At 40.3% G+C, this 24,559-nt stretch overlaps 1 protein-coding gene and 1 long non-coding RNA gene across 5 annotated transcripts in view; one reads left to right on the top strand and one right to left on the bottom strand.

Annotated features, from left to right (window-relative positions):
- Positions 1–599: 599 nt before the first annotated feature.
- On the bottom strand, positions 600–4,598 carry LOC118152339 (uncharacterized). The gene is made up of 3 exons (XR_004741020.3): positions 4,466–4,598; positions 1,137–1,234; positions 600–735 (listed from the first exon to the last, which is right to left on the bottom strand). It is a non-coding gene; the product is annotated as an uncharacterized LOC118152339 (long non-coding RNA).
- A 123-nt stretch (positions 4,599–4,721) lies between these two features.
- ZCCHC4 (zinc finger CCHC-type containing 4) overlaps positions 4,722–24,559 on the top strand; it is a 75,669-nt gene continuing 55,831 nt past the window's right edge. For all 4 annotated transcript variants that reach the window (XM_078367417.1, XM_008993516.5, XM_008993517.5 and 1 more), the window contains exons 1-3: positions 4,722–4,874; positions 5,960–6,078; positions 7,229–7,311. In XM_078367417.1, the coding sequence (XP_078223543.1) occupies positions 4,748–4,874; positions 5,960–6,078; positions 7,229–7,311 (329 nt within the window). In that variant the 5' untranslated portion in view covers positions 4,722–4,747. The remainder of the gene's footprint in view (positions 4,875–5,959; positions 6,079–7,228; positions 7,312–24,559) is intronic.

Genomic DNA, 24,559 nt, shown 5'->3' with positions numbered 1-24,559 from the left:
ACCATGCCCAGCTAAGTTTTATATTTTTAGTAGAGATGGGGTTTCACCATGTTGGCCAGGCTGATCTCAAACTCCTGACCTCAAGTGATCTGCCTACCTCAGCCTCCCAAAGTGCAGGGATTACAGGAAGGAGCAATCGTACCCAGGCAGATTTATTTATCTTGAGGTCTCATTTCTATGCATTTACAAGAAGTAGTCACACACACACACACACACACACACACACACACGTTCTCTCCTGCACTTCGTTCCCAGCTTTCATGCCAGAGAGGCATCACATTCAGGCAGGAAGATGGGGGACAGGGCAGCTCCTTGAGATATGGATGGATGAAGTCCCAGGAGTCTCACGCCACGGGTCTTTATTGGCTTCTGAAAAGCCCGTTGCATGGGGGCTCCTGTCCAACACAGCAGAAATGGCCAGTGAATCTCAATAGCTTATCAGAAAGCGTCCTTAGTTTCAGGGTGTTTGTCGCTGTTTTTCAAAGATCCAAGGAAGGCTACACAGAGTCCCTTTGTATCCAGGTCCTTTCCCAGCCAAGCTTTCACAGTTGAGACTTTTCAGGGGTGGGAAAAGGTTTGGTGAGCTTTAGTCTCGGAAATCAGAGAGAAAAGTCAAGGGGGCCGTGGGGTCATCTCAGCAGGGGTGTCGGGATCCAGCACTGGAAAGCAGAGGCTGCTGTGGCAGGGTCTGGGCGGGTTTTATTCTCGTGGCTGGTCTTCCCCGATCACTTTCGTCTTAAAACAGAACAGCAACAAAAAACAGTTGTGAGCGTGTGTGCTTACTTTGGATCAGCAAGACAAAAGTCAGCAAGGAGGCCAGGTTCCTCCACAAAGATGGGAGAGGATGGAGGGAGGAAAGACAGAGGGAGGAAAGCAGGCAGGTCTATAGGGAGTGTGGCAGGGAGAAAGAAGGTCAGAGTGAGCTGATCGTGACTGGAAAAGGACTTCAAGAACAGATACATCCATCCAGTGTTATGGCTGCAGCCACAGAGCATTAATCGGCATCCTTGATTTGAGTGATAGAACCAACCCCCATCTCCAACTGGCTTATAGAGCCCCTGAGGAAGTTATGAGACTTGTGTAACTGAAAGTTTCAGGCATGGCTGGATCTAGGTGCTCATGCAGTGTCCTCACACCTTCCTGTCTCCCGGTTCTGCTTTTTTCTTCTCAGCTTCCTTCTAAGGCAGGTGCTCCTCAAGGTGGGGGAAGCATTTCCACTGGCTGTTTGGTCGCCCTGGTGAGGAAGACTTATATGGTTGATTATGTCATGGACCCTGATTCTTCACCATTTCCTGATCACACTCATTGCCAAGTAACTTTGCAAGGCTTGGCCCATGTGACTTGCTTGAGCCAAAACAATGACATGGAAGTGAGTGTGGTGTGATTCCAAGTCCAGTCCTCCCGGAACTTGTCTGCGTCTGCCAGTTCTTTTGTGCACCTGCCATCCCCATGAGAAAGATATGCCCAGGCTGTCCTGGTGATTCCAGGAGGAGGAGAGACACACAGAGCAGAGCTGAGTTATCCCGGCCCCAACCCATTTATGCCTAGTGTTCCATTATTGGAATGCTAAGCATGTGGGAGTTATTTATATCTGCTCAAGGTCATCGCCAAGGTCTGGTTGCAAAAATTCAAAAAATTGCAACCTCAGGCATAAATAAATGGGTTAAGGTAATCCTGGATGAGTCAACCACTAGATGTGTGACTCAGCCCAGGCAACATTGGAGAGGTGAACCCCTCAGGGGTTCATGACAAGAGAAATCAACGTCATGAATGCCACTGAGATGAAAACACCCAACCATGACACCTTCTTTCTCAACCATTCCAGCAGAAGCTCCAAGCCACCTGCTCAAATCCAAGCCAGTCCCTGCCATTTTTTACACCTCTCACATTGCATGGGCTGAAATCAGGAGGGTTACCTTCCCAAAGGAAAACTGGGGCCCTGTTATTGGAAGATGGAAAAGATGGTGAGACCCACTACAGAACGCTCCTCTGGCTTCAGCCATCTTTTTGATCTTCTTACCATCTTTTCTCTGAGGGAGATTTGGGAATTGAATGTTTTTCAAAAGACACTGATTTGTTCTATTAATAAAGCCACGGAAGGAGACTACCAGGCCTCTTAAAAAGCTCACGAGTTTGACCAATCTGCTGGGAGAGTGGCTGAGTCCCAGCAGTCTTAGCAGCCTGGGGTCACGCTCCATGTGATAAATATATTATAGGTCTCTCCTGGCGCTTAGGACCTATTTTCAGTTCTGTCTCTAGCTTCCTATCAGAACCTTGCTGAATCAGTATGTCTCCACTCAAGCATTTTTCTGTATTGACTAAAAACACTATCAGGAAATTAAATGAAACGTATAACTTATTGGTCGTATTCGTAACCCCATCAGTTAATATTTAGCACAGATTATTTACTATATATATCTGAAAATAAGGTGAGTTTTTTTTTCTCCCCAAAGTTATCCCTCTGCAAAGAGGGAATGGCCTGATGTTTGAAACCTCCAGCGACTCTCACATTTTGCAGTGCCCTTCCCGTTTACTTTATTTGGATCAACTTTTGTTGTATTTTTACTGTTGGGGAAGCTTATCTGTAAAGGCTGCACATCTACACAGGTTTTGGCTGCTTAGAGAGGTTGCCTCACAGAATCAGCATTATTTAAAAGAGAAAGAGAAAATATGGACTCAGTAATTCTGGTTTTATGAGTTTACAAATTCAGTTGCAAATTTTATAAACAAGTCTTTTAAGATCACAAATGTGTACATCTAAAACAAATTTGTAAATAAAAGTGCTAGAATTCATGTGAGTAGGTATTAGGTCTTTTATTTTTTATTCTGTCTGAGGCACTGTCTCCAGAGGTCCTGAGAACATGTGTCCAGCTAGTTAGGTCTTGAGATAGTATCCAAAAGTATCATTATCATAGCTGTAGAAAGTTTCCTATCTCAAAAGAGGAGACATCCACAGATAATATACACTGAAAATGTGTGCTGGGCATCTTGAAGAAAGGGGACACTGGTATAGCAAAGACACAGATGCTACTGGTGCAGATGGAGAATTTGAGTGAAACTATTACATGAAATGTGAAAGAAAAACAGCCATGTTTCTGCATTAATAAACCATAGCATTCAATGTGTGATGTTAACCAGGCACATGCCCCAATGGTTCTTTAAATAACATGGAGACTGTTTCATCTACAACCACAGACACGTGGATGTGTCTTGGCTACTGCACTGTAAGACTTGAAATTGAGTAGGTTGATTCCTCCCTTCATTATTCTTTTTCAAAATTGTTTTTAGCTATTTTAGTTCCCTTGCCTTTCCATATAAATTTCAGAATATTGTCTAAACCTACAGAAAAAAATCTGGCTGGGATTTTTATAACAATTGTGCTAAACCTCTGTATGCATTAAACCTGGAAAGGGCTGACATATTTACTATGTTGCGTCTTCTAATTTATGAATGCAGCATGTTTCTGCATTTGTTTAGTTATTCTTTGCTTTTTAAAAAACTTTAAAAATTGTTTATTTATTTATAGCAGGGTCTCACTTTGTTGCCCAGGATGGTTTCAAACTCCTGGATTCAAGCAATCCTCCCACCTCGGCCCTCCCAAAGTGCTGGGATTACAGGTGTGAGCCACTGCACCCAGCCTTGATTTTTTTTAAATCAAGTATTTTGGAGTTTTTAGTATACGTAAAGCCCTGTACATATTTTGTTAGATTTACACCTATTTCATTTATTGGAGTGATTGTAAGTGGTATTCTATTTTTAATTCTAGCGTTCTTGTGATCATTGCTAGTATTTAGAAATCCAGTTGATGTTTGTATGTTTATCTCATATCCTGCAACCTTGCTGAACTCAGTTTAAACCAGAGGTGTTTTCCTGATAGATTCTTTGGGATTTTTAAAATGTGGACAATCACGTCATTTTTAAATCGGGACAGTTTTCTTCCTTTCTAATGTATAAATGCCAATGAGTATGCAACTATGATGTGCAACTTTCAGTGTTGCCCAAGTTATAAGAGGATGATGCCGTGGCTGTGACTTTGAAAAACAAAGAATGGCGGGGAGTGGTGGCTCACGCCTATAATCCCAGCACTTTGGGAGGCCGAGGCGGGTGGATCACGAGGTCAAAAGCTCGAGACCATCCTGGTCAACGAGGTGAAACCCTGTCTTTACTAAAAATACAAAAATTAGCCAGGCATGGTGGTGCGCGCCTGTAGCCCCAGCTACTCGGGAGGCTGAGGCAGGAGAATTGCTTGAACCCAGAAGGCTGAGGTTGCAGCGAGCCGAGATCGTGCCATTGCACTCCAGTTTGGGTAACAACAATGAAACTCCGTCTCAAAAAAAGAAAACAAAAAAAACAAAGAATGGTCTATCAGTCGCAGCTGCTGCAGCCATTTTGGCTATTTGGCAGAGGTAGTAATGCTGCCTTTCGGAACTACAATACAACCAAATCTTTGTTCAAATCATCTCACCTCCTGGTGTTCGTAAGAAAGGAGGGTGCTTTCAGGAGCTGAGCTCATGGCACAGGTCCCAGGAGTGACTTACGAGCCTCACCGCTAGGAGCCGCTTAGGTGCAGCCCCTGGGTGGGCGGGGACTGTGTTTCGGGGCGTGGCCTCCGCCGCGGCAGCGCCCCCCCCCCCCCAACCAGCTCCTCCTAAACGCGTGAGGGCGCTGTGAGTCTCTGTGGCTTGCAGGGGCGCTCTTTCTCAGCTTTCTTGGGTCGTACTGAGGCTTTCGGGACTGCGGCGGGAAGATGGCGGCCCCCCGGGATGGGCTTGAAGCTGTGGAGGCAGAGGGCAGCGCAGGGCTCCAAGGGACCTCGGGAATAGAGGTGGTGCTTCCCTTGGGTCCCGCTGTTTCGGCCCCGCTGTGCCCTCACGGTGGGTCAGAGTCTGGGCTCAGCCTAACTTCCGGGCGCTGAGGGTGTGAGTTGGCTTTGAAGTGGCTTTTGGGGCTCGTGTATGTTTATCCGCCTCTTTCCCTCACCATGTGCTGCCTAGAAAATACACCTTCCTCGGAACGTGGTGTTTTTCAGTTTCCTTGAAAAATATTCAGAGCAAGTCTCCACTGTTGTGATTTTGGCTCCAGGACTGTTTAATCTCTTTTGTGGGGGGCGCGTAGGCAAAGAGAAGGATGCATGGTATTGAATAGTTCTCGTTGACAAGTACCTGGGGATTTCATTTGCTGATTTGCTGTCCTTTAAAAATAAAAAATTAGGAAGAAAGACAGAGTGTAATTCTTGCTTGGGAACTAGACTCAGTTTTCTGTAACTTACAGAAAGTGGGCGTAAGCTTTTCACTCTAAGGGTAACCTCGCAGAGATGTCAAAGTCCTCAATTCTCTGAGTCCCCCTCCTTGTTTTAGTCTCAGGTTTGTAACATTCACCACGTAGACAGCAGCTATACTGACAAGAGCATTTTCTTTCTGGAGAGACCAGTTTTCAAAAATTATTTATAAGTAGTCACTGCAAACAGAGAAAAAAAAAAACATTCATTTTTTTTCATTCGGAAAAAAAAAAAAAAAACACGTGGTGGCGTGCGCCTGTAGTCCCAGCACTTTGGGAGGCGGAGGCAGGCGGATCGCTTGAGCCTGGGAGCTTGAGACTAGCCTGGGCAAAAATGGTGATACCCTGTCTCTACAAAAAATAAAAACAGCCGGAGACCGGCCTTTGTAGTTCCAGCCACTTGGGAGAGTGAAGCAGGAGGATCGCTTGAGGCTAGGAAGTAGAGGTTGCAATGAGCCATATGGTGCCCCTGCACTCCGCCCTGGGCGACAGAGGGAGACCCTGTCTCAAGAAAACAAAACAAAACAAAAAAACAAAAGCCAAAAACAACCAAAGAGATGAATTTAATTATGATAAAGTGTGCGTAAAGCTCAAACAAATTTTATTTAAGGGCAGTGAAAAGTAATTTGATGTAGATGACCGTTATTTGACACTTCTTTTTTTTTTTTTATTCTGGAACTAGGACCCACTCTTCTGTTTGTAAAGGTAACCCAAGGGAAAGAAGAAACTCGGAGGTTTTATGCATGTTCAGCCTGTAGAGATAGAAAAGACTGTAATTTTTTTCAGTGGGAAGATGAAAAGGTATATCAACGTTTTGGATATTTATTTTTTTATTTTTGGTATATTTGGCAATTTTATTGAGAATGTGTAAACAAAAATGTGCGGTCTGAACACATAAGATAAATCTCTTAAGAGAGATGAAGATACTATGTTTGTTGGTTCAGAAAACTGGATTTCATGCCTACTCTGATTACTGATACCTTAAACTACTGTCTTGAAGTCTTAATTCCATGTTAAACTCTCTGAAGTGGTAATATTGAGTGGCTGATCTTCTATCTTAGCTTGGGCTTCTATCACAGAAGTACCATAGGCTGTGTGGCTTAAACAGCAGGCATCTGTTTCTCACAGTTCTGGAGACTGGGAAGTCCAGGATCAAGATGCTGGCAGATCCATTGTCTGGTATAGGTCCTGTCCTCTTCCTGGTTTGCAGACATCCATCCTTCCATTATATCCTCATTTCCCAGAGGGAGGAAGCAAGCACTGTCTGTCTTAGAGGGACACTAATCTCATTCCTGAAGGCTCTACCCTCTTGACCTAATTACCTCCTAAAGGCCCCTCATTTAAATACCGTCACCCTGGGTTAACGTTAAGGCTTCAACATATTTTAGGGGGCACAAACATTCAGTCCATAGCACTGTTGGGCAATATAGATTTCTCACTAAAGAGAAATCACGATCATTCCAGAAAGTGTTAAAAAACACTTTTTTTGAACGTTTGCATTGAACGTCCCTTATACAGCTATTAGATGACCAATGAAGGCACTGAGAGATATAGTTATGAGCTTGGTGTCCTCTTGGACTTAGCTCCGGTTGAAGTTTCTGAAAGCTTTGACAAGAGAATTTTCTGTTTTGTTAGGTTTATGGAAAAACAGTATTATATATCACTCTTCTGCAGACCCATTAAGGTGAATGTTTGGCTTGTGTCCTTTTTGCTATTGTGGATCATGCTACAGTGAACATATGTGCATTTATCTCTCAGTGCTTTAATATACTGGATATTGCTTCAAGCTGCTCTAGAATTTTCCCAGTTTTCAGTGTTTTGTTTTCCCCTGAAATGAATGCGTGTTGAATTTTTTGAATTTCTGGCCTCTTGATGTCAGAACATGATACCAGTTCTTCTGGGATGATAGAGGCTTCCTCCTTTATTCAATGCATTTTGTACTCTCTTTCAGTTGTCGGGAGCTAGACTTGCTGCCCGAGAAGCTCATAACCGAAGATGTCAGCCTCCCCTATCCCGAAGGCAGTGTGTGGAAAGGTACTGATGTGGTGTCATTTTTCTTTATTAGTTTAGCTGTCATGTTTCTTTGTTATTGTCTTTTTCTGTGCCTTTAAGTTTACTTTCATTTATTTATTGTGTGTGTATATATATATATATATATATACACACATAAAATTTGCCATTTTAATCATTTTCAAGTATGCAATTTAGTGACCTTAAGTACATTCACGGTGGCCGGGCGTGGTGGCTCATGCCTGTAATCCTAGCATTTTGGGAGGCTGAGGCAGGTCAATCACCTGAGGCCAGGAGTTGGAGACCAACCCAACCAACATAGAGAAACCCCATCTCTACCAAAAATACAAAATTAGCTGGGTGTTGTGGCACATGCCTGTACTCCCAGCTGCTGGGGAGGCTGAGGCAGGAGAATTGGTTGAACCTGGGAGGCAGAGGTTGCGGTGAGCCGAGATTGTGCCATTGCACTCCAGCCTGGGCAACAAGAGTGAAACTCTGCCTCAAAAAAACAAAAAAGTAAAAGTACACTCATGGTGTTATGTGACCTTCATCCCTATTCGCAAAACTTGTTCATTGCTCCAAACAGAAACTATCACTATTAAGCTGTAACTCCTCATTCCACCTTCTCCCAAACCCTGGTAGCATCTGATTTATTTCTGTGGTACTTTTTGAGACAGGGTCTCACTCTGTTGCCCAGGCTGGAGTGCAGTGGTGCTGTCCTGACTCACTGTAGCCTCGACTTCCTGGGCTCAAGTGATCCTCTTACCTCAGCCTTCTGAGCAGCTGGAGCTTCATGCACACGCCACCACACCCAGCTAATTTATTATTATTATTGTTATTATTTTTGAGACAGTCTTGCTGTGTCACCCAGATTGGAGTGTGATGGCACTATCTCGGCTCACTGCAACCTTTGCGCTGAGGGTTCTAGTGATTCTCCTACCTCAATTTCCTGAGTAGCTGGGATTGCAGACCCTTGCCACCACACCTGACTAATTTTTTTGTATTTTTAGTAGAGATGGGGTTTTGCCATGATGGCCAGGCTAGTCTTGAACTCCTGACCTCAGGTGATCCACCTGCCTCGGCCTCCCAAGTGCTAGGATTACAGGCGTGAGCCACCATGCTTGGCCTATTGTTTTTTTAGAGACAGGGTCTTGCTGTATTGCCCAGGCTGGTCTAGAACTCCTGGGCTTAAGGGATCCACCCACCTCAGCCTCCCAAAGTGCGAGGGTTACAGGCGTGAGCCACTGTACCCAACTATTTTTGTTGCTATGGATTTGACAGTTCTATATACCTCATATAAGTGAGATTATACAATATTTGTCCTTCTGGGTCTGACTTATTTTACTTAGCATAATGTCTTCAAGGTTCATGCATGTTGTAGCATGGATTAGAACAGGATTCCTTTTTGTAACTGAATAATATCCATTGTCTGTATATACCACATTTTAAAAATCTATTCATTTGTTGATGGACACTTGCATTGTATCTACTTTTTTGCTGTTGTGAATAATGCTGGAGTGAACATTGATATACAAATATTACTTTGAGACCCTGTCTTCAATTCTTTTGGGTATATACCTAGAAGTGGAATTGTCAGTAATTCTATTTAATTTTTTGAGGACCCACCAAACTGTTTTCCATAGGGGCTGCACCATTTACATTCCCACCAGGCATATATCAGTGTTCCAATTTCTCCACATCCTTGTCAACACTTACTATTTCTTGTTTTTTTGATAATAGCCATCCGGGTAATTGTGAAGTGGTATGTCATTGCAGCTTTGACTTTTGTTTTTCACCAAATTACTAATGATGTGAATCATCTTTTCATGTGCTTATTGGCTCTTTATGTATGATCTTTGGAGAAATGTCTATTCAAGTCCTTCATCCATTTTTAATTGGGTTATCTTTTTGTTCTGGAGTCACAGGAGTTCTTTATATGTTCTGGATATTACACCCTTACCAAATAAATGATTTGCAAGTATTTTCTCCCATTTTGTAGATTGTCTTTTCACTTTCATGATGTCCATTGAAGCACAGGAGTTTTAATTTTGATGAAGTTCAAGTTATCAATTTTTATGTTATTGCTTATGCTTTTGGTGTGTAGATCAGAGCCCATTATCAAATTGTTGTCATGAAGATTTGCTGTGATGTTTCTTTTTTGAAATACTAAACCAAATAAATTTGAAAAAGCTATAAACATCTATTTTTAAAAATCTGCATTGTTGAAATGTTTTATTGGGAGGATTAGAATTGAGTCATAGATTTAATTTTTTGACAAACTTGTGAAAAGAATTTATCCCTCACCTGTGTCACTGACATTATACAGTATGGGCTAGGAGAAGCTCTTTAAAAAGCCTTTTATCTAGATTACTGGTGACAAATAGGTTTTCACTTTTATGAGAGCTCCTTCGTTTTATCTGGGCTGCTGTGTTCAGAAAGATTGTGAGGCCTCATCTAGACTAAGCACAGAGGAGTACTGGGGAAATATATAATATTTTTCCTGAGCTGCTTAGTAGTAGATTTTAAAGTCCTTTGATACAGGAGGCATTTCTCAAGATAACTTGATTGCCCCTTACTACAGTGCTTAATCAGAGATGTCTATGTATTTACTGTATGGGAATTCAGTCATCACCCAAAACATCTTGAAAAGGGAATTGAAAAAAATTGAGGCTGGGTGCGGTGGCTCACACCTGTAATCCTAGCACTTTGGGAGGCCAAGGTGGGCAGATCACTTGAGGTTAGGAGTTCTGAGACCAGCCTGGCCAACATGGTAAAATTCCATCTCTACTAAAATTACAAAAATATGCCAGGCATGGTGGCAGGTGCCTGTAATCCCAACTAGTTGGGAGGCCAATGCAGGAGAATTGCTTGAACCTGGGAGGCGGAGGTTGAAGTGAGCCAAGATTGCGCTGTTGCACTCCAGCCTAGGTGACAGAGTGAGACCCTGTCTCAAAAGTCTCAAAAAAAAAAAAAAAAGAAGAAAAGGAAATGGAGCACTAATGTGAGGTAGGCACTGTGCTAGGTGTTTTACATGAGCTATTATTTAGTCCTGCAGAGGTGGTTTACTTAGATGAGAAAATTGAGGCTTGTAGGAGTTATACTTTATCATGTTAATGCTATGAGAAGTACTAAGCTGCGACTCATCTTATGCCTGATGCTAAGGGATTATTTTTAAATGTAAAAGCAGATAGTAATATATGATGTATGGTGATTTAATTTGAGGATATATAAGGAGATAAAAGGTAAGGACTACATTGTAGAGAAGTGTCATAGTGATTATTGAAAGAAAATAAAGTATTGAAGATGGAGAAATAGAACCACATTGCCCGTGGTTTCTTACTTTGAACTCATGACCTTGGTCATTTTGTATAATTTCCTCCTGGCTTTTTTCCCTGTGCCAGGTTTGTTTGTGGCCGTAATGTATACATAGTTTTGTATTCTGTCCTTAACAGGTACGCTTATCTGATAAGCATGTTTCTGTTAGGATATTGGTGATTTAATTAAACTTTGTCAGAACATCTAGGTGATCTTATTTCTATGCATAATAAAATTTTAGTTTGGAGCTAAACCACTGTTCTTTTTTAAATTTTTTATTTTTCAGTCTCCCTTATTTTTTTTTTTTTTTTGAGATGGAGTTTCACTCTCATCACCCAGGCTAGAGTGCTAGAGTGCAGTGACACGATCTCGGCTCACTGCCACCTCCACCTCCTGGGTTCAAGTGATTCTGAGTAGCTGGGATTACAGGCACCTGCCACCACTCCCAGCTAATTTTTGTATTTTTAGTTAAGATGGGGTTTTACCATGTTGGCCAGGCTGATCTCAAACTCCTGACCTCAGATGATCCGCCCATCTTGGCCTTCCAAAGTGCTAGGATTACAGGCATGAGCCACTGCACCAGGCCTAAACCACTGTTCTTATCTTTGTAGTGCCAGAATATGTTTATTTGATACAAAAAAAAAAAAAAATCTTTGAAATGGCCAGGCACAGTGGTTCACACCTGTAATCCCAGCACTTTGGGAGGCTGAGGTGAATGGATCACAAGGTCAGGAGATCAACACCGTCCTCCTGGCCAACATGGTGAAACCCCATCTTTACTAAAAATACAAAAATTAGCTGGATGTGGTGGCGCGCACCTGTAGTTGCAGCTACTTGGGAGGCTGAGGCAGGAGAATTTCTTGAACCCAGGAGGTGGAGGTTGCAGTGAGCCAAGATCACGCCACTGCACTCCAGCCTGGTGACAGAGTGAGACTCTGTCTCAAAAAAATAATTTTGAAATTCATATTTTATATTAATTAGAATATAAAAGCTAGCTAAAATGTGAATTATTAAAGAATTCCAAAAGGTTATTTTTTTGGGGGTGGCTATAATTTCATGTTTTGTCTAGTGCTAATTCTTGCCAGCGTATCTCAATAAAATGCTTTTCAATATTTTAAATCACCTATGACCCATTATCTTGGATTTTGTTGCCCGAAGTCTCCATCCAAACATCTGTCCACTCAGTCATTCACTCATTCATTCATTCAGCAGGTATTTGTTGAGGGCTTAAAAAGAACTTAAAATGCTAGTAATGGAGTTGAGATATGGAGATAAAGATTATATGGTACAAAGTAAGGCATGTTAAGTATCCAAGGTATTCATAGAGAACAGTAAGCGACTTGGAAGTTGGAAGCCTCGGGGCTAATTTGTGGCCTAGGTGATCAGTACAGGGTAAGGAGAGGGCATGTGAACAGGTTTTGGAAGATGGGTAGAAGTTTATTATTATTGATTTCACTGTATCACTTTGCAATCAGTGTTCCTATGCTTTTTTATATGCTTTCTATGGAGCAAACAGTTTGAAATCAGTCATTCTTCTGAAAACATTCAGTGTCTTAAGATAGACAGTCCTGTTATAATTTTGGCTTTTTAAAATCAAAGACATAATAAATAACCTATTCTCTTTCTCTGTCTTCAGCTTGAGACTAGCAGTTCATTCTTATGTCTTCCTAAGGATGATGTACTATTGGTGAGATTGTAATTGTTTTCTAATGTGGATAATTTAATTTTGTATAACTCATTTATAAGTTAGCTTATTAAACAACTATTATATTTGAAAATATTAAACTGCATTTAAACTTTATACTTATTCTTAAAAAATAATTATGCATATTATCTATAAAACAAATTTTTCATGTTTTTGTGCAGTTACAATAGCTTTTCATTGACTGATTTATTTTTTAAATCATTTGTAAGGACTTACGATAGCTAGCAAGATAAATTGACCTGTTAGCCGATTTTTATTATGGGACTGGTAGTGCTGCATAGATTTCTAGGTTTACAGAATAGGATTTGATTTTCATTTTTCTAATCTCACTCTTTGAAACATGGTTTATGTTTCATATGTGTTCAGTTGACATATTTACATTTTGTGCCTGAGATTTGCTTTTTAAAAATAGTTTTTAGCTGCCTGTTATGCTCTGAAATGTGTTATTATGTTTATTATGTATTGTGTTTCCACCCTTATTGTGACCTATGAAGTCTTAGGAAAGATATTTAAATGCTAAAATCAGCATTAATTTATGTGCATCCAAATAGTTTTGTTTCGTTGATATTTCATTTGGTTATTTTTTTTCAGATCTCATTTAAACTGAGATTTTCAAAGTCTGCTATTAGAGAAATGCCATAAACATAATTTGTGTACTCCAGGAAAGGCAAATGGAACATCAAATGCAGATCAATAAAAATGACATTTCAAAATGCTAGCCTGCAATTTGTGAATCATGCTGAGCCATGCAGCAGAATGAATTTCTCTCCCCCTGGGGAATGTGTTGTAAATACGAATAAGGGGGGAGAGCCGAGTAATCTTGAGTGCTTCATATTCTCATGTTCTGTCTCCAAACATTTAGAAAGCCGTGTGTCTGAACGTTAAATTTAAGGCATGATAGTTGCTGATTATGTTGTGATTTTGAATAGAAAGAAATATGCACAAGATCTCAGTTTATCTTTTATCAAGAAAAGGTTAATAAACTAGCAGTGAAGCTTTCTGAAGGGCAATGTGAAAATACTTAAAGGGAAGAAGTAATTGTCAAGGCACAGAAATGTATCCTGTAAGTGGAGATTCATTTTGCAGTGTTCTTCTTTTAAAAATGAGTAAGCTCAGTTCCTTATGGTGAATGAATCATCACATCACCCCCTCATTGCTTTGAACTTTCTTTCCTCCCTTGCTAGTGATTTTGCAACTTCTGCCTTCAGCTGGTGTGACTCAGTGGGTGATAGGTAGTCCATTTGACCATATTTGAGTAACAAAACCCGATACAACTTCCTCTACTTGGGGGATTTTCCTTTCTTTCTTTCTTTTTTTTTTTTTTTTTTTTTGAGACGGAGTTTTCGCTGTTGTTACCCAGACTGGAGTGCAATGGCGCGATCTCGGCTCACCGCAACCTCCGCTTCCTGGGTTCAGGCAATTCTCCACCTCAGCCTCCTGAGTAGCTGGGATTACAGGCATGCGCCACCATGCCCAGCTAATTTTTTGTATTTTTAGTAGAGACGGGGTTTTGCTATGTTGACTAGGATGGTCTCGATTTCTTGACCTCATGATCCACCCGCCTCGGCCTCCCAAAGTGCTGGGATTACAGGCTTGAGCCACCGCGCCCGGCCGGGGATTTTCCTTTCTTAGGTCCTCTAAAGGCCTTAATTATTGTTATTCTTTCAACAGGAATCTTTTTTCTTTCTTTTCTCTTTGTCTCTCTTTCTCTCTCTGTCTTGCTCCCTCTCTTTCACTCTTGCTCCTGCTCTCTTTCTTCCTTTCCCTTTGACTTCTTTCCTCTCTTTTCTTTCTTTTTTTGGAGACCGTTTCAATCTGTTGCCCAGGCAGGAGTGCAGTGGTGTGTTCATACCTCGTTGTAGCCTCAAACTTTTGGGATCAAGGGATCTTCCTGGCTAATTTTTTTTTTTTTTTTTCTTTTTTGAGATGGAGTCTTCCCTCTGTTGCCCAGGCTGGAGTGCAGTGGCAAGACCTCGGCTCAATGCAACCTCCGCTTCCTGGGTTCAAGTGATTCTCCTGCCTCAGCCTCCTGAGTAACTGGTTACGGGAACCCACTGCCATGCCCAGCTAATTTTTGTATTTTTACTAGAGACGGAGTTTCACCGTGTTGGCCAAGCTGGTCTTAAACTCCTGATCTCAAGTGATCCGTTCCCCTTTGCCTCCCAAAGAGCTGGGATTACAGGTATAAGCCACCACACCAGACCCTGGCTAATGTTTTAAAATATTTTTAGAGATAGGGGTCTTAATATATTGCCCAAGCTGATTTGGAACTCCTGAACTCAAATGATCTTCCTGCCTCAGGCTCCCAAGTAGCTGGGATTACAGGTGTGAGCCACAGTGCCCGGCCAAGGAATATTTACTTCTCTAATATCAAATGTATGTCCTGTTGCTCGGTTCTGGTGCCTGACTGAATGTATGATGATGTGTTTCAGTAATGAATCATTGGGTGATGGCAATTAACTCCTCCTGTAGTTCCAGCAGTGCACAACACTTACATGAAGACATGACAGCTTCAAGAGCAAAGACCGAGTTTTCACGAGGTCGGAGCTGCATGTTGGCCTCTGTCTGGCTGACTGCAATTATAAATCATATCTTGATATTGCAGATGCTAAAATGTGAAAAAATATGCACCTTAGAAGTGATGAAATCAGGTGGTTGGATTTTGCTTTGTGATTCAGCCTGACAGACTTTCTATTTATTTATTTATGAGATAGGGTCTTGCTCTGTCACCCAGGCTGGAGTACAATGGCATGATCATGGCTCACTGTACAAAGTTGTACAACTATCACAGTCTATGTCCAGAATATTTTCATCACCTCAAAAGGAAACCTCGTGCCTGTCAGCAGTTACTTCCATTTCCCCACCCCCCACCCCAACCTCTAGCAACCACTATTCTTTCTGTTTCTATGGATTTGCCTATTCTAGGCGTTTCGTATAAACAGAATCATACAATAGTCACATATCAATTTTGATTTAATCTTTTTTAAATTAATCAACGACTTCTGTTTAAAAACCACTGAATTGCACACTTTAGTTTTTTGAGACAGGGCCTTACTGTGTCACCCAGGCTGGAGTGTCGTGGGGTGATCTTGGCTCACTGTAACCTTTGCTTCCTGGGTTCAAAAGATTCTGGTGTCTCAACCTCCTAAGTAGCTGGGATTACAGGCGCACGCCACCATGCCCAGCTAATTTTTGTATTTTTAGTAGAGATGGGGTTCTCTCATATTGGCCAGGCTGGTCTCGAACTCCTGGTACCAAGTGATCCACCCACCTTGGCCTCCCAAAGGGCTAGGATTACAGGCGTGAGCCACTGCATCTGGCCTGAATTGTCCACTTTGAAAAGATGAATTGTATGGTACGTGACTTGTATCTCAGTTTTAAAAATCTCTGTGTGGTAGTAGAATCAAATCATTCTATGAGAGTGCACCTGCAAAGAATAATCAACGCTCCTGTGTCCGCCTCTGCATTTCTCCTTCCCCAGTAGCAACTGTAGGCAGCTCTTTAGGCTAATTCTTGCATCACATCAAAAGGCAGATCATGTTTGGTTCACTTTTTGTGATATTAAGATTAATCACGGGTTCAGGTATTAGCCAACATTAACCATCCATTACAAAGCTCCCCATCAGCCCTTTGTCTGATGATTTTAGCAGTAACTGATGATCATTGCTCAGAGGTTGTAAAGGGTTTTGGAATCTTGTCATTGTTTATGCATTCATTAGCTGTAATTCTTTTGTAAAGAAGAATGTTGTTTCATCAACTGTTGGCTTACCTTGTTATAGTTCATATGGGAAAGAAAAGATAAATGTTTCATCCTTCCCCTCCTGTCCTTTTTAACTAGTTTTTAGAAAAATGATTTGGTACTGTGGCAACTTCCAAAGTTGATTAATCAGGATCATTGTTCTGTTTTTTTTTTTTTAAATATCACTATGAAAACATGTATATTTAAAATTTGGTGTTTTATAGTTCGTTGAGATTATATTACTCTTTGTTATATAACACTTTTAGAATTTGATCTGATTTTCACAATATGATGGGGGTGTAAGTAGGGTGACTGTAGAATTTAAATCCAGGCCTAGATACTTTCTGAGACGGTAGGGGAGGGAGGCGGTAACCAGATGGAACTTCAGGATAGAAGATGTCAGCTGGGACTGTCCTGGACAACCCGGGATGTGTGGTCACCCTAGTGGTATGGAATTGTTAGGGGAAAATTCACTTTTCCCCCACATTTTTACCTTTACTGAGGTATGATACTTTACATATAATAAATTGCACATATTTAAAATGTACCATTTGATGAATTTTGACATATACATCTACTCATGAAATCACCACCACAGTCAAGATAATGAACGTACTGTTATCTCCAGAAGTTTCTGGCTGCCCCAGTGTTCTTTATCCCTGTACCCCTAGGGTCCCCAGACATCCACTGATCTGCTTTCTGTCACTATAGATGAGTCTGCATTTTCTAGAAGTTTATATAAAGGGAATGATGCAGTATGTACTGTTTTTTAAAGGCAGGTACATTCATTTATTTAGCATAAATATTTTTGATATTCATTCAAGTTGATGTGTTTGTCAACAGTTCATTCCTTTATTCATGAATAATATTTCATTCTCTGAATATATCCATTCTCCTGTTTGTGGTCATTAAGTTTCCTCCAGTAACTGACTGTTAGAGAAAAGCTGCTTTGAACATTTATGTATATGTCTTTGTATGGACTCATGCTTTTGTTTCTTTTGCGTAAATACTAGGAATAGAGTGGATGGATCCTATGGTTATATGTTTAATTGTTTCCAAAACTGCCGAACTTTTCCAAAGTGGCTGCACCATTTTACATTCCTTTCAGTAATGTAGAAGGATTCAGATTTTTTCTGCCTTCTCCAACACTTATTATCTGTCTTTTTAGTTATAGCCGTTGTGAAGTGATACTGCATTGTGATTTTAATTTGTCTGTATAACATGGAGCATCTTTTTATGTGCTCATTGACTATTTTTGTATTATCTTTGGAGAAATGTCTGTTCAGTTCCTTTGCTATTTTTGGATTGGGCTAATTGTCTTTTTATTGTTGACTTATTCCTTATATATTGTGGATACAGTTCCTTTACCTGATATATAATTTGCAAATATTTTCTGCCATTCTTGGGTTGTCTCTTCACTCTCTCTCTTGTCTCTCTCTTGTTTTTTTTTTTTTTTTTCTTAGCAGTGGCGCCATCTCAGCTCACTGCAACCTCTGCCTCCTGAGTTCAAGCAATTCTTGTGCTTCAGCCTCCTGAGTGGCTGGGATTACAGGCGTGTGCTACCATATCCAGCTGTCCTTTTTTTTTTTTTTTTTTAGTAGAGATGGTGTTTCACCATGTTGGCCAGGCTGATCTTGAACTTCTGACTTCAAGTGCTCCGCCTGTCTCAGCCTCCCAAAGTGCTGGGATTATAGGTGTGAGCCACTGTGCTGTCTTTTCATTTTCTTAATGGTGTTCTTTGCTGTGCAAAAGTTTGAAATTTTGATTAAGTCAAGTTTTTTTGTTTTTGTCTCTTACGATAAGGGTATCTTTTGAAGAAAAAAATTTTAAGTCGTGATGAAGTTCAGTTTATTGATTCTTATACTTTGTGCTTGAGTCTATTTAGGAAATCTTTGCCAAACCCAGTTATTATTATTATTTTCTAATTTTTTTTTTTAGGTTTTAGTTCTTAGAGTTAGGTCTATGATCAATTTGGGGTTTGTTTTTTTTTTTATGTGAAGTGAGGTAAGAGTCAAGGTTCATTGCTTTGCATATGTCTTTCAAAGTTTTCCAGCACCTTATCTGCTGTGGGATTAGAGGGAAAAAAACTTTTCCAGCACCATTTTTTGATAATATTATCCTTTCCCTGTTGAGTTGATTTGGCGCCTGCATTAGTTTTCCTGTTGCTGCTGTAACAACTTACCACAAGCCCAGTGGTTTACAAAAACATAGATTTATTCTTCCAGTTCTGGAGGCCCAACATTCAAAATCAACTAAAGCAAGTTGAAGTTCAGCTGTTGGTGGGGCTGGTTTCTTCTGAAGACTCTGAGAGGAGAATTTGTTTCTTGCTTTTTCCAGCGTCTCGGGCCACGTACCTCTTTTGGCTGTGGCCCTTTGCTCCATTGTCATAGCACATCACTCCTATCTCTGCTGCTGTCACCACATCATCTTCTCCCTCCCTCCGCTGCCTCTTGCTTATAAGGACTCTAGTAATTACGCTGAGTCTACCCAGATGACGCAGGATAATCTCTGCCTCTCTAGATCCATGACTTCATGACATCTGTAAGTTCTCTTTGATTCTATGAGTATGTTCACAGGTTACACATTACCTTTGGTAGGAGAATGAGGGGGCATCATTCAGCCTACTGCAGCACTGTTCTCAAAAGTCAGTTGACTTTATGTGTTGGTTTTTTTCTGGACTATTTTTTCCCCTGATCTATAGGTATATGTTTACATAAATACCACATTGTGTTGATTACTGTGACTTTATAATGTCTTCTTGAGATAGGGTGGTATATGTCTTCTGACTTTGCCCATTGTTTTCAAAGTTGTTTCGGCTCTTCTAGGTCCTCTTTATTTTCATATGAAGTTTTTGAATGAAGTTTTCAGTTTCTACAAAAAAATCCTGCTGCGATTTTGATTGAGAGTGTTGATTTTATAGATGCATTTGCGGACAATTGATATCTTAATCATACTGAGTTTTCTAGTCTGTGACTGTGGTGTATCTCTTTAGTTACTAAGTCATCTTTAATTTTTCTTGGTGATGTTTTGTAATTTTCAGTGTACTATGGTTACACATCTTTTGTCAGATTTATCCCAAAGTATTTCCTATATTTTTAATGTGGTTTTAAATTGTGTTGTTTTAAAATTTCAGTTTCTAATTGTCTGTTGTTGGTTTCTATACAATTGACTTTATGTATTGATCTTTTATTTTGAAATCTTGATAAGCTTACTTACTAGTTCTAGCAGGCTTTTTGAAGATTTCCTTAGGATTATGCACCGGTATGATCATGTTGTCTATAAAGAAGTTTTAATGTTTCCTTTACAATTTATGTCTTTTTAAAAATTTGGTCTTCCCAAACTGGCTAGCAACCCTAGCCAATGCCCAGTAGAAGGCTGAGAGCAGATATCCTTGCTTTGTCCCTTGAATGTCTTGGGGGAATGCATTCAGTCCTTGAGCAGTACGATGTTAGCGATACGTTTTTCTTAGATGCCGTTTATCAGATTGTAGAAGCTCCCTTCTATTCCTAGTTTTTTGAGAATCTTCTCTTTCCTTCCTCCCGCCTTCCTTCCTTCCTTCCTTCCTTCCTTCCTTCCTTCCTTCCTTCCTTCCTTCCTGCCTGCCTGCAGGATTATTGCATGGGTACCTACATGGCAATGTGGTTTGCTGCCTCCATCCCCTCGTCACCTATATCTGGCATTTCTCCCCATGTTATCCCTCCCCAACCTCCCTGCCCTCTGCTGTCCCTCCCCTATTCACCCCTAACAGACCCCAGTGTGTGATGCTGCCCTCCCTGTGTCTCTGTATTCTCATTGTTCAACACCTGCCTATGAGTGGGAATATGTGGTATTTGATTTTCTGTTACTGTGTCAGTTTGCTGAGAATGATGGTTTCCAGATTCATCCATGTCCCTACTCATCTTTTTTATGGCTGCATAGTATTCCATGGTGTATATGTGCCACATTTTCCTTGTTCAGTCTATCATCTATGGGCATTTGGGTTGGTTCCAGGTATTTGCTATTGTAAACAGTGCCACAATGAACATGCATGTGCATGTGTCTTTATAATAGAACAATGTATAATCCTTTGGATATATACCCGGTAATGGGATTGCTGGGTCAAATGGAATTTCTATTTCTAGGTCCTTGAGGAATCACCACACTGTCTTCCACAATGGTTGAACTAATTTACACTCCTACCAACAGTGTAAAAGTGTTCCTATTTCTCCACATCCTCTCCAGCATCTGTTGTCTCTGGATTTTTTAATGATTGCCATTCTAACTGGCATGAGATGGTATCTCCATGTGGTTTTGATTTGCATTTCTTTAATGACGAGTGATGATGAGCATTTTTTCATATGTTTGCTGGCCTCATAAATGTCTTCTTTTGTAAAGTGTGTGTTCCTATCATTTGCCCACTTTTGAATGGGCTTGTTTGTTTTTTTTCTTGTAAATCTGTTTTAGTTTTGTAGATTCAGGATATTAGCCCTTTGTCAGATGGGTAGATTGCAAAATTTTTTCCCATTCTGTTGGTTGCTGGTTCACTCTAATGATTGTTTCTTTTGCTGTACAAAAGCTCTGGAGTTTAATTATATCCCATTAGTCTATTTTGGCTTTTGTTGCCAATGCTTTTGGTGTTTTAGTCATGAAGTCCTAGCCTATGCCTATGTCCTGAATGGTTTTGCCTAGATTTTCTTCTACGGTTTTTATGGTGTTCAGTCTTATTTTTAAGTCTTTAATCTATCTGGAGTTAATTTTCATGTAAGGTGTCAGGAAGGGGTCCAATTTCTGCTTTCTGCACATGGCTAGCCAGTTTTCCCAATATTGTTTATTAAACAGGGAATCCTTTCCCCATTGCTTGTCTTTGTGAGGTTTGTCAAAGATCAGATGGTTGTAGATGTGCGGTGTTGCCTCTGAGGCCTCTGTTCTGTTCCATTGGTCTAGTTCTCTGTTTTAGTACCAGTACCATGCTGTTTTGATTACTGTAGCCTTGTAGTATAGTTTGAAGTCCGGTAGTGTGATGCCTCCAGCTTTGTTCTTTTTGCTTAGAATTGTCTTGGCTATGCAGGCTCTCTTTTGGTTCCATATGAAGTTTAAGGTGTTTTTTTTCCAGTTCTGTGAAGAGGGTCACAAGTAGCTTGATGGGTATAGTGTTGAATCTATAAATTACTTTGAGCAGTATGGCCATTTTCACAGTATTGAATCTTCCTAACCATGAGCGTGGAATGTTTCTCCATCTATTTGTGTCCTCTCTTATTTCCTTGAGCATGGTTTATAGTTCTTGAAGAGGTCCTTTACATCTTTTGTTAGTTGTATTCCTAGGTATTTTATTCTCTTTGTAGCAATTGTGAATGGCAGTTTGTTCTTGATTTGGCTCTCTTTAAGTCTGTTACTGGTATATAGAAATGCTTGTAAATTCTGCACATTGATTTGTATCCTGAGACTTTGCTGAAGTTGCTTATCAGTTTAAGGAGATTTTGGGCTGAGATGATGGGGTCTTTGAAATACACAATCATGTCATCTGCAAATAGAGACAATTTGACTTCCTCCTTTCCTAATTTAATACCCTTTATTTCTTTTTCTTGCCTGATTGCTCTGGCTAGAACTTCCAATAGTATATTGAATAGGAGTGGTGAGAGAGGGCATCCTTGTCTAGTGCCAGATTTCAAAGGGAATGCTTCCAGTTTTTGCCCATTCAGTATGATATTGGCTGTGGGTTTGTTGTAAATAGCTTTTGTTATTTTGAGATACGTTCCATTGATACCTAGTTTATTGAGAGTTTTTAGCATAAAGAGCTGTTGAATTTTGTGAAAGGCTTTCTCTGCTTCTGTTGAGATAATCATGTAGTTTTTGTCTTTGGTTCTGTTTATGTGGGGGATTACATTTATGGACTTGCATATGTTGAACCAGCCTTGCATCCCTGGGATGAAGCCTACTTTATAGTGATGGGTAAGCTTTTTGATCTGCTGTTGCAATCAGTTTGCCAGTATTTTATTGAAGATTTTTGCATCTTTGTTCATCATGGATATTGGCCAGAAGTTTTCTTTTTTTGTTGAGTCTCTGCTGGGTTTTGGTATCAGGATGATGTTGGTTTCATAAAATGATTTGGGAAGGATTCCCTCTTTTTGGATTGTTTGGAATAGTTTCAGAAGAAGTGGTACCAGCTCCTCTTTGTATGTCTGGTAGAATTTGGCTGTGAACCCATCTGGACCTAGGCTTTTTTTTTGGTTGGTAGGCTATTAATTACTGCCTCAACTTCAGCCCTTGTTATTGGTCTGTTGGGGATTTTGACTTCTTCCGGGTTTAGGCTTGGGAGGGTACAAGTGTCCAGGAATATTTCAGTTTCTTCCAGGTTTACTGCTTTATGTGCATAGGGTTGTCTGTAGTAATCTCTGATCGTAGTTTCTATTTCTGTGGAATCAGTGGTGATACTGCCTTTATCATTTTTTATTGCACCTATTTCATTCTTCTCTTTTTTCTTTTTTATTAATCTGGCTAGTGGTCTGTCTATTTTGGTGATCCTTTCAAAAAACCAGCTTCTGGATTTATTGATTTTTTTTGAAGGGTTTTTTTGTATCTCTATGTCCTTCAGTTCTGCTCTGATCTTAGTTATTTCTTGTCTTCTGCCAGCTTTTGAGTTTTTTTGATCTTGCTCCTCTGACTCTTTCAATTTTGATGATAGGGTGTCGATTTTAGATCTTTCCTTGCTTCTCATGTTGGCATTTATTGCTATAAATTTTCCTCTAGACACTGCTTCAAATGTGTCCCAGAGATTCTGGTACGTTGTGTCTTCATTCTCATTGGTTTCTAAGAACATCTTTATTTCTGCCTTCATTTCATTGTTTATCCAGACAACTTTCAAGAGCCAGTTGTTAAGTTTCCATGAAGTTGTACGGTTCTGAGTTTTTTAATCCTGAGTTCTAACTTGATTGCACTATGGTCTGAGAGACTGTTTGTCATGATTTCTGTTCTTTTGATTTTGCTGAGGAGTGATTTACTTCCAATTATGTGGTCAGTTTTAGAGTAGGTGTGATGTGATGCTGAGAAGAATGCACATTCTGTGGATTTGGGGTGGAGAGTTCTGTAAATGTCTATGAGGTTTGCTTGGTCCAGATCTGAGTTCAAGTTCTGGATATCCTTGTTAACTTTCTGTCTAGTTGATCTGTTTAATATTGACAGTGGAGTTTAAAATCTCCCACTATTATTGTGTGGGAGTCTAAGTCTCTTTGTAGGTCATTAAGAACTTGCTTTATATATCTTGGTGCTCCTGTATTGGGTGCGTATATGTTTAGGATCATTAACTCTTCTTCTTGCATTGATCCTTTTACCATTATGTAATGCCCTTCTTTGTCTCTTTTGATCTTGTTGGTTTAAAGTCGATTTTATCAGAGGCTAGGATTGCAACTCCTGCTTTTTTTGCTCCCCATTTGCTTGCTAAATCTTCCTCCATTCCTTTATTTTGAACCTATGTGTGTCCTTGCATGGGAGATGGGTTTCCTGGATACAGCATACCAATGGGTTTTGAATTTTTATCCAATTTGCCAGTCTGTGTCTTTTGATTGGGGCATTTAGCCCATTTACATTTAAAGTTAATATTGTTATATGTGAATTTGATCCTGCCATTTTGATGCTAGCTGGTTGTTTTGCGCATTAGTTGATACAGTTTCTTCATTGTGTCAATGCTCTTTACCATTTGGTACATTTTTGAAGTGGCCGATACTGGTGTTCCTTTCTATGTTTAGTGCTTCTTTCAGGAGCTCTTGTAAGGCAGGCCTGGTGGTGACAAAATCTCTCAGCAATTGCTTGTTCTTAAAGGTTTTTATTTCTCCTTCGCTTATGAAGCTTAGTTTGGCTGGATATGAAATCCTAGTTTGAAAGTTGTTTTCTTTAAGGATGTTGAATATTGACCCCCACTCTCTTCTGGCTTGTAGGGTTTCTGCTGAGAGATCTGCTGTGAGTCTGATGGGCTTCCCTTTGTGGGTAACCTGACCTTTCTCTCTGGCTGTACTTAGCATTTTTTCCTTCATTTCAACGCTGGTGAATCTGACAATTATGTGCCTTGGGCTGCTCTTCTTGAGGAATATCTTTGTGGTGTGTTCTCTGTATTTCCTGGACTTGAATATTGGCCTGCCTTGCGAGGTTGGGGAAGTTCTCCTGGATAATATCCTGAAAAGTGTTTTCCAGCTTGGATTCATTCTCTTTGTCACATTCAGGTTCACCTATCAAACGCAGATTAGGTCTTTTCACATAATCCTGTATTTCTTGGATGCTTTGTTCATTTTTTACTCTTTTATCTCTAATCTTGCCTTCTCATTTTATTTCATTGACTTGATCTTCAATCTCTGATATTCTTTCTTCTGTTTGGTTGATTCGGCTATTGGAACTTGTGTATGCTTCTCGAAGTTCTTGTGTTGTTTTTCAGCTCCATCAGGTCATTTATATTCTTTTCTAAGCTGTTTATTCTTGTTAGCATTTTGTCAAACCTTTTTTTCAAGGTTCTTAGTTTCTTTACATTGGGATAGAACATGTTCTTT

This window comes from Callithrix jacchus, chromosome 3 (genome assembly GCF_049354715.1).
Source record: "Callithrix jacchus isolate 240 chromosome 3, calJac240_pri, whole genome shotgun sequence".
Classification (NCBI taxonomy): Eukaryota; Metazoa; Chordata; class Mammalia; order Primates; family Cebidae; genus Callithrix; species Callithrix jacchus.
This window is presented reverse-complemented; position numbering and strand designations above follow the sequence as displayed.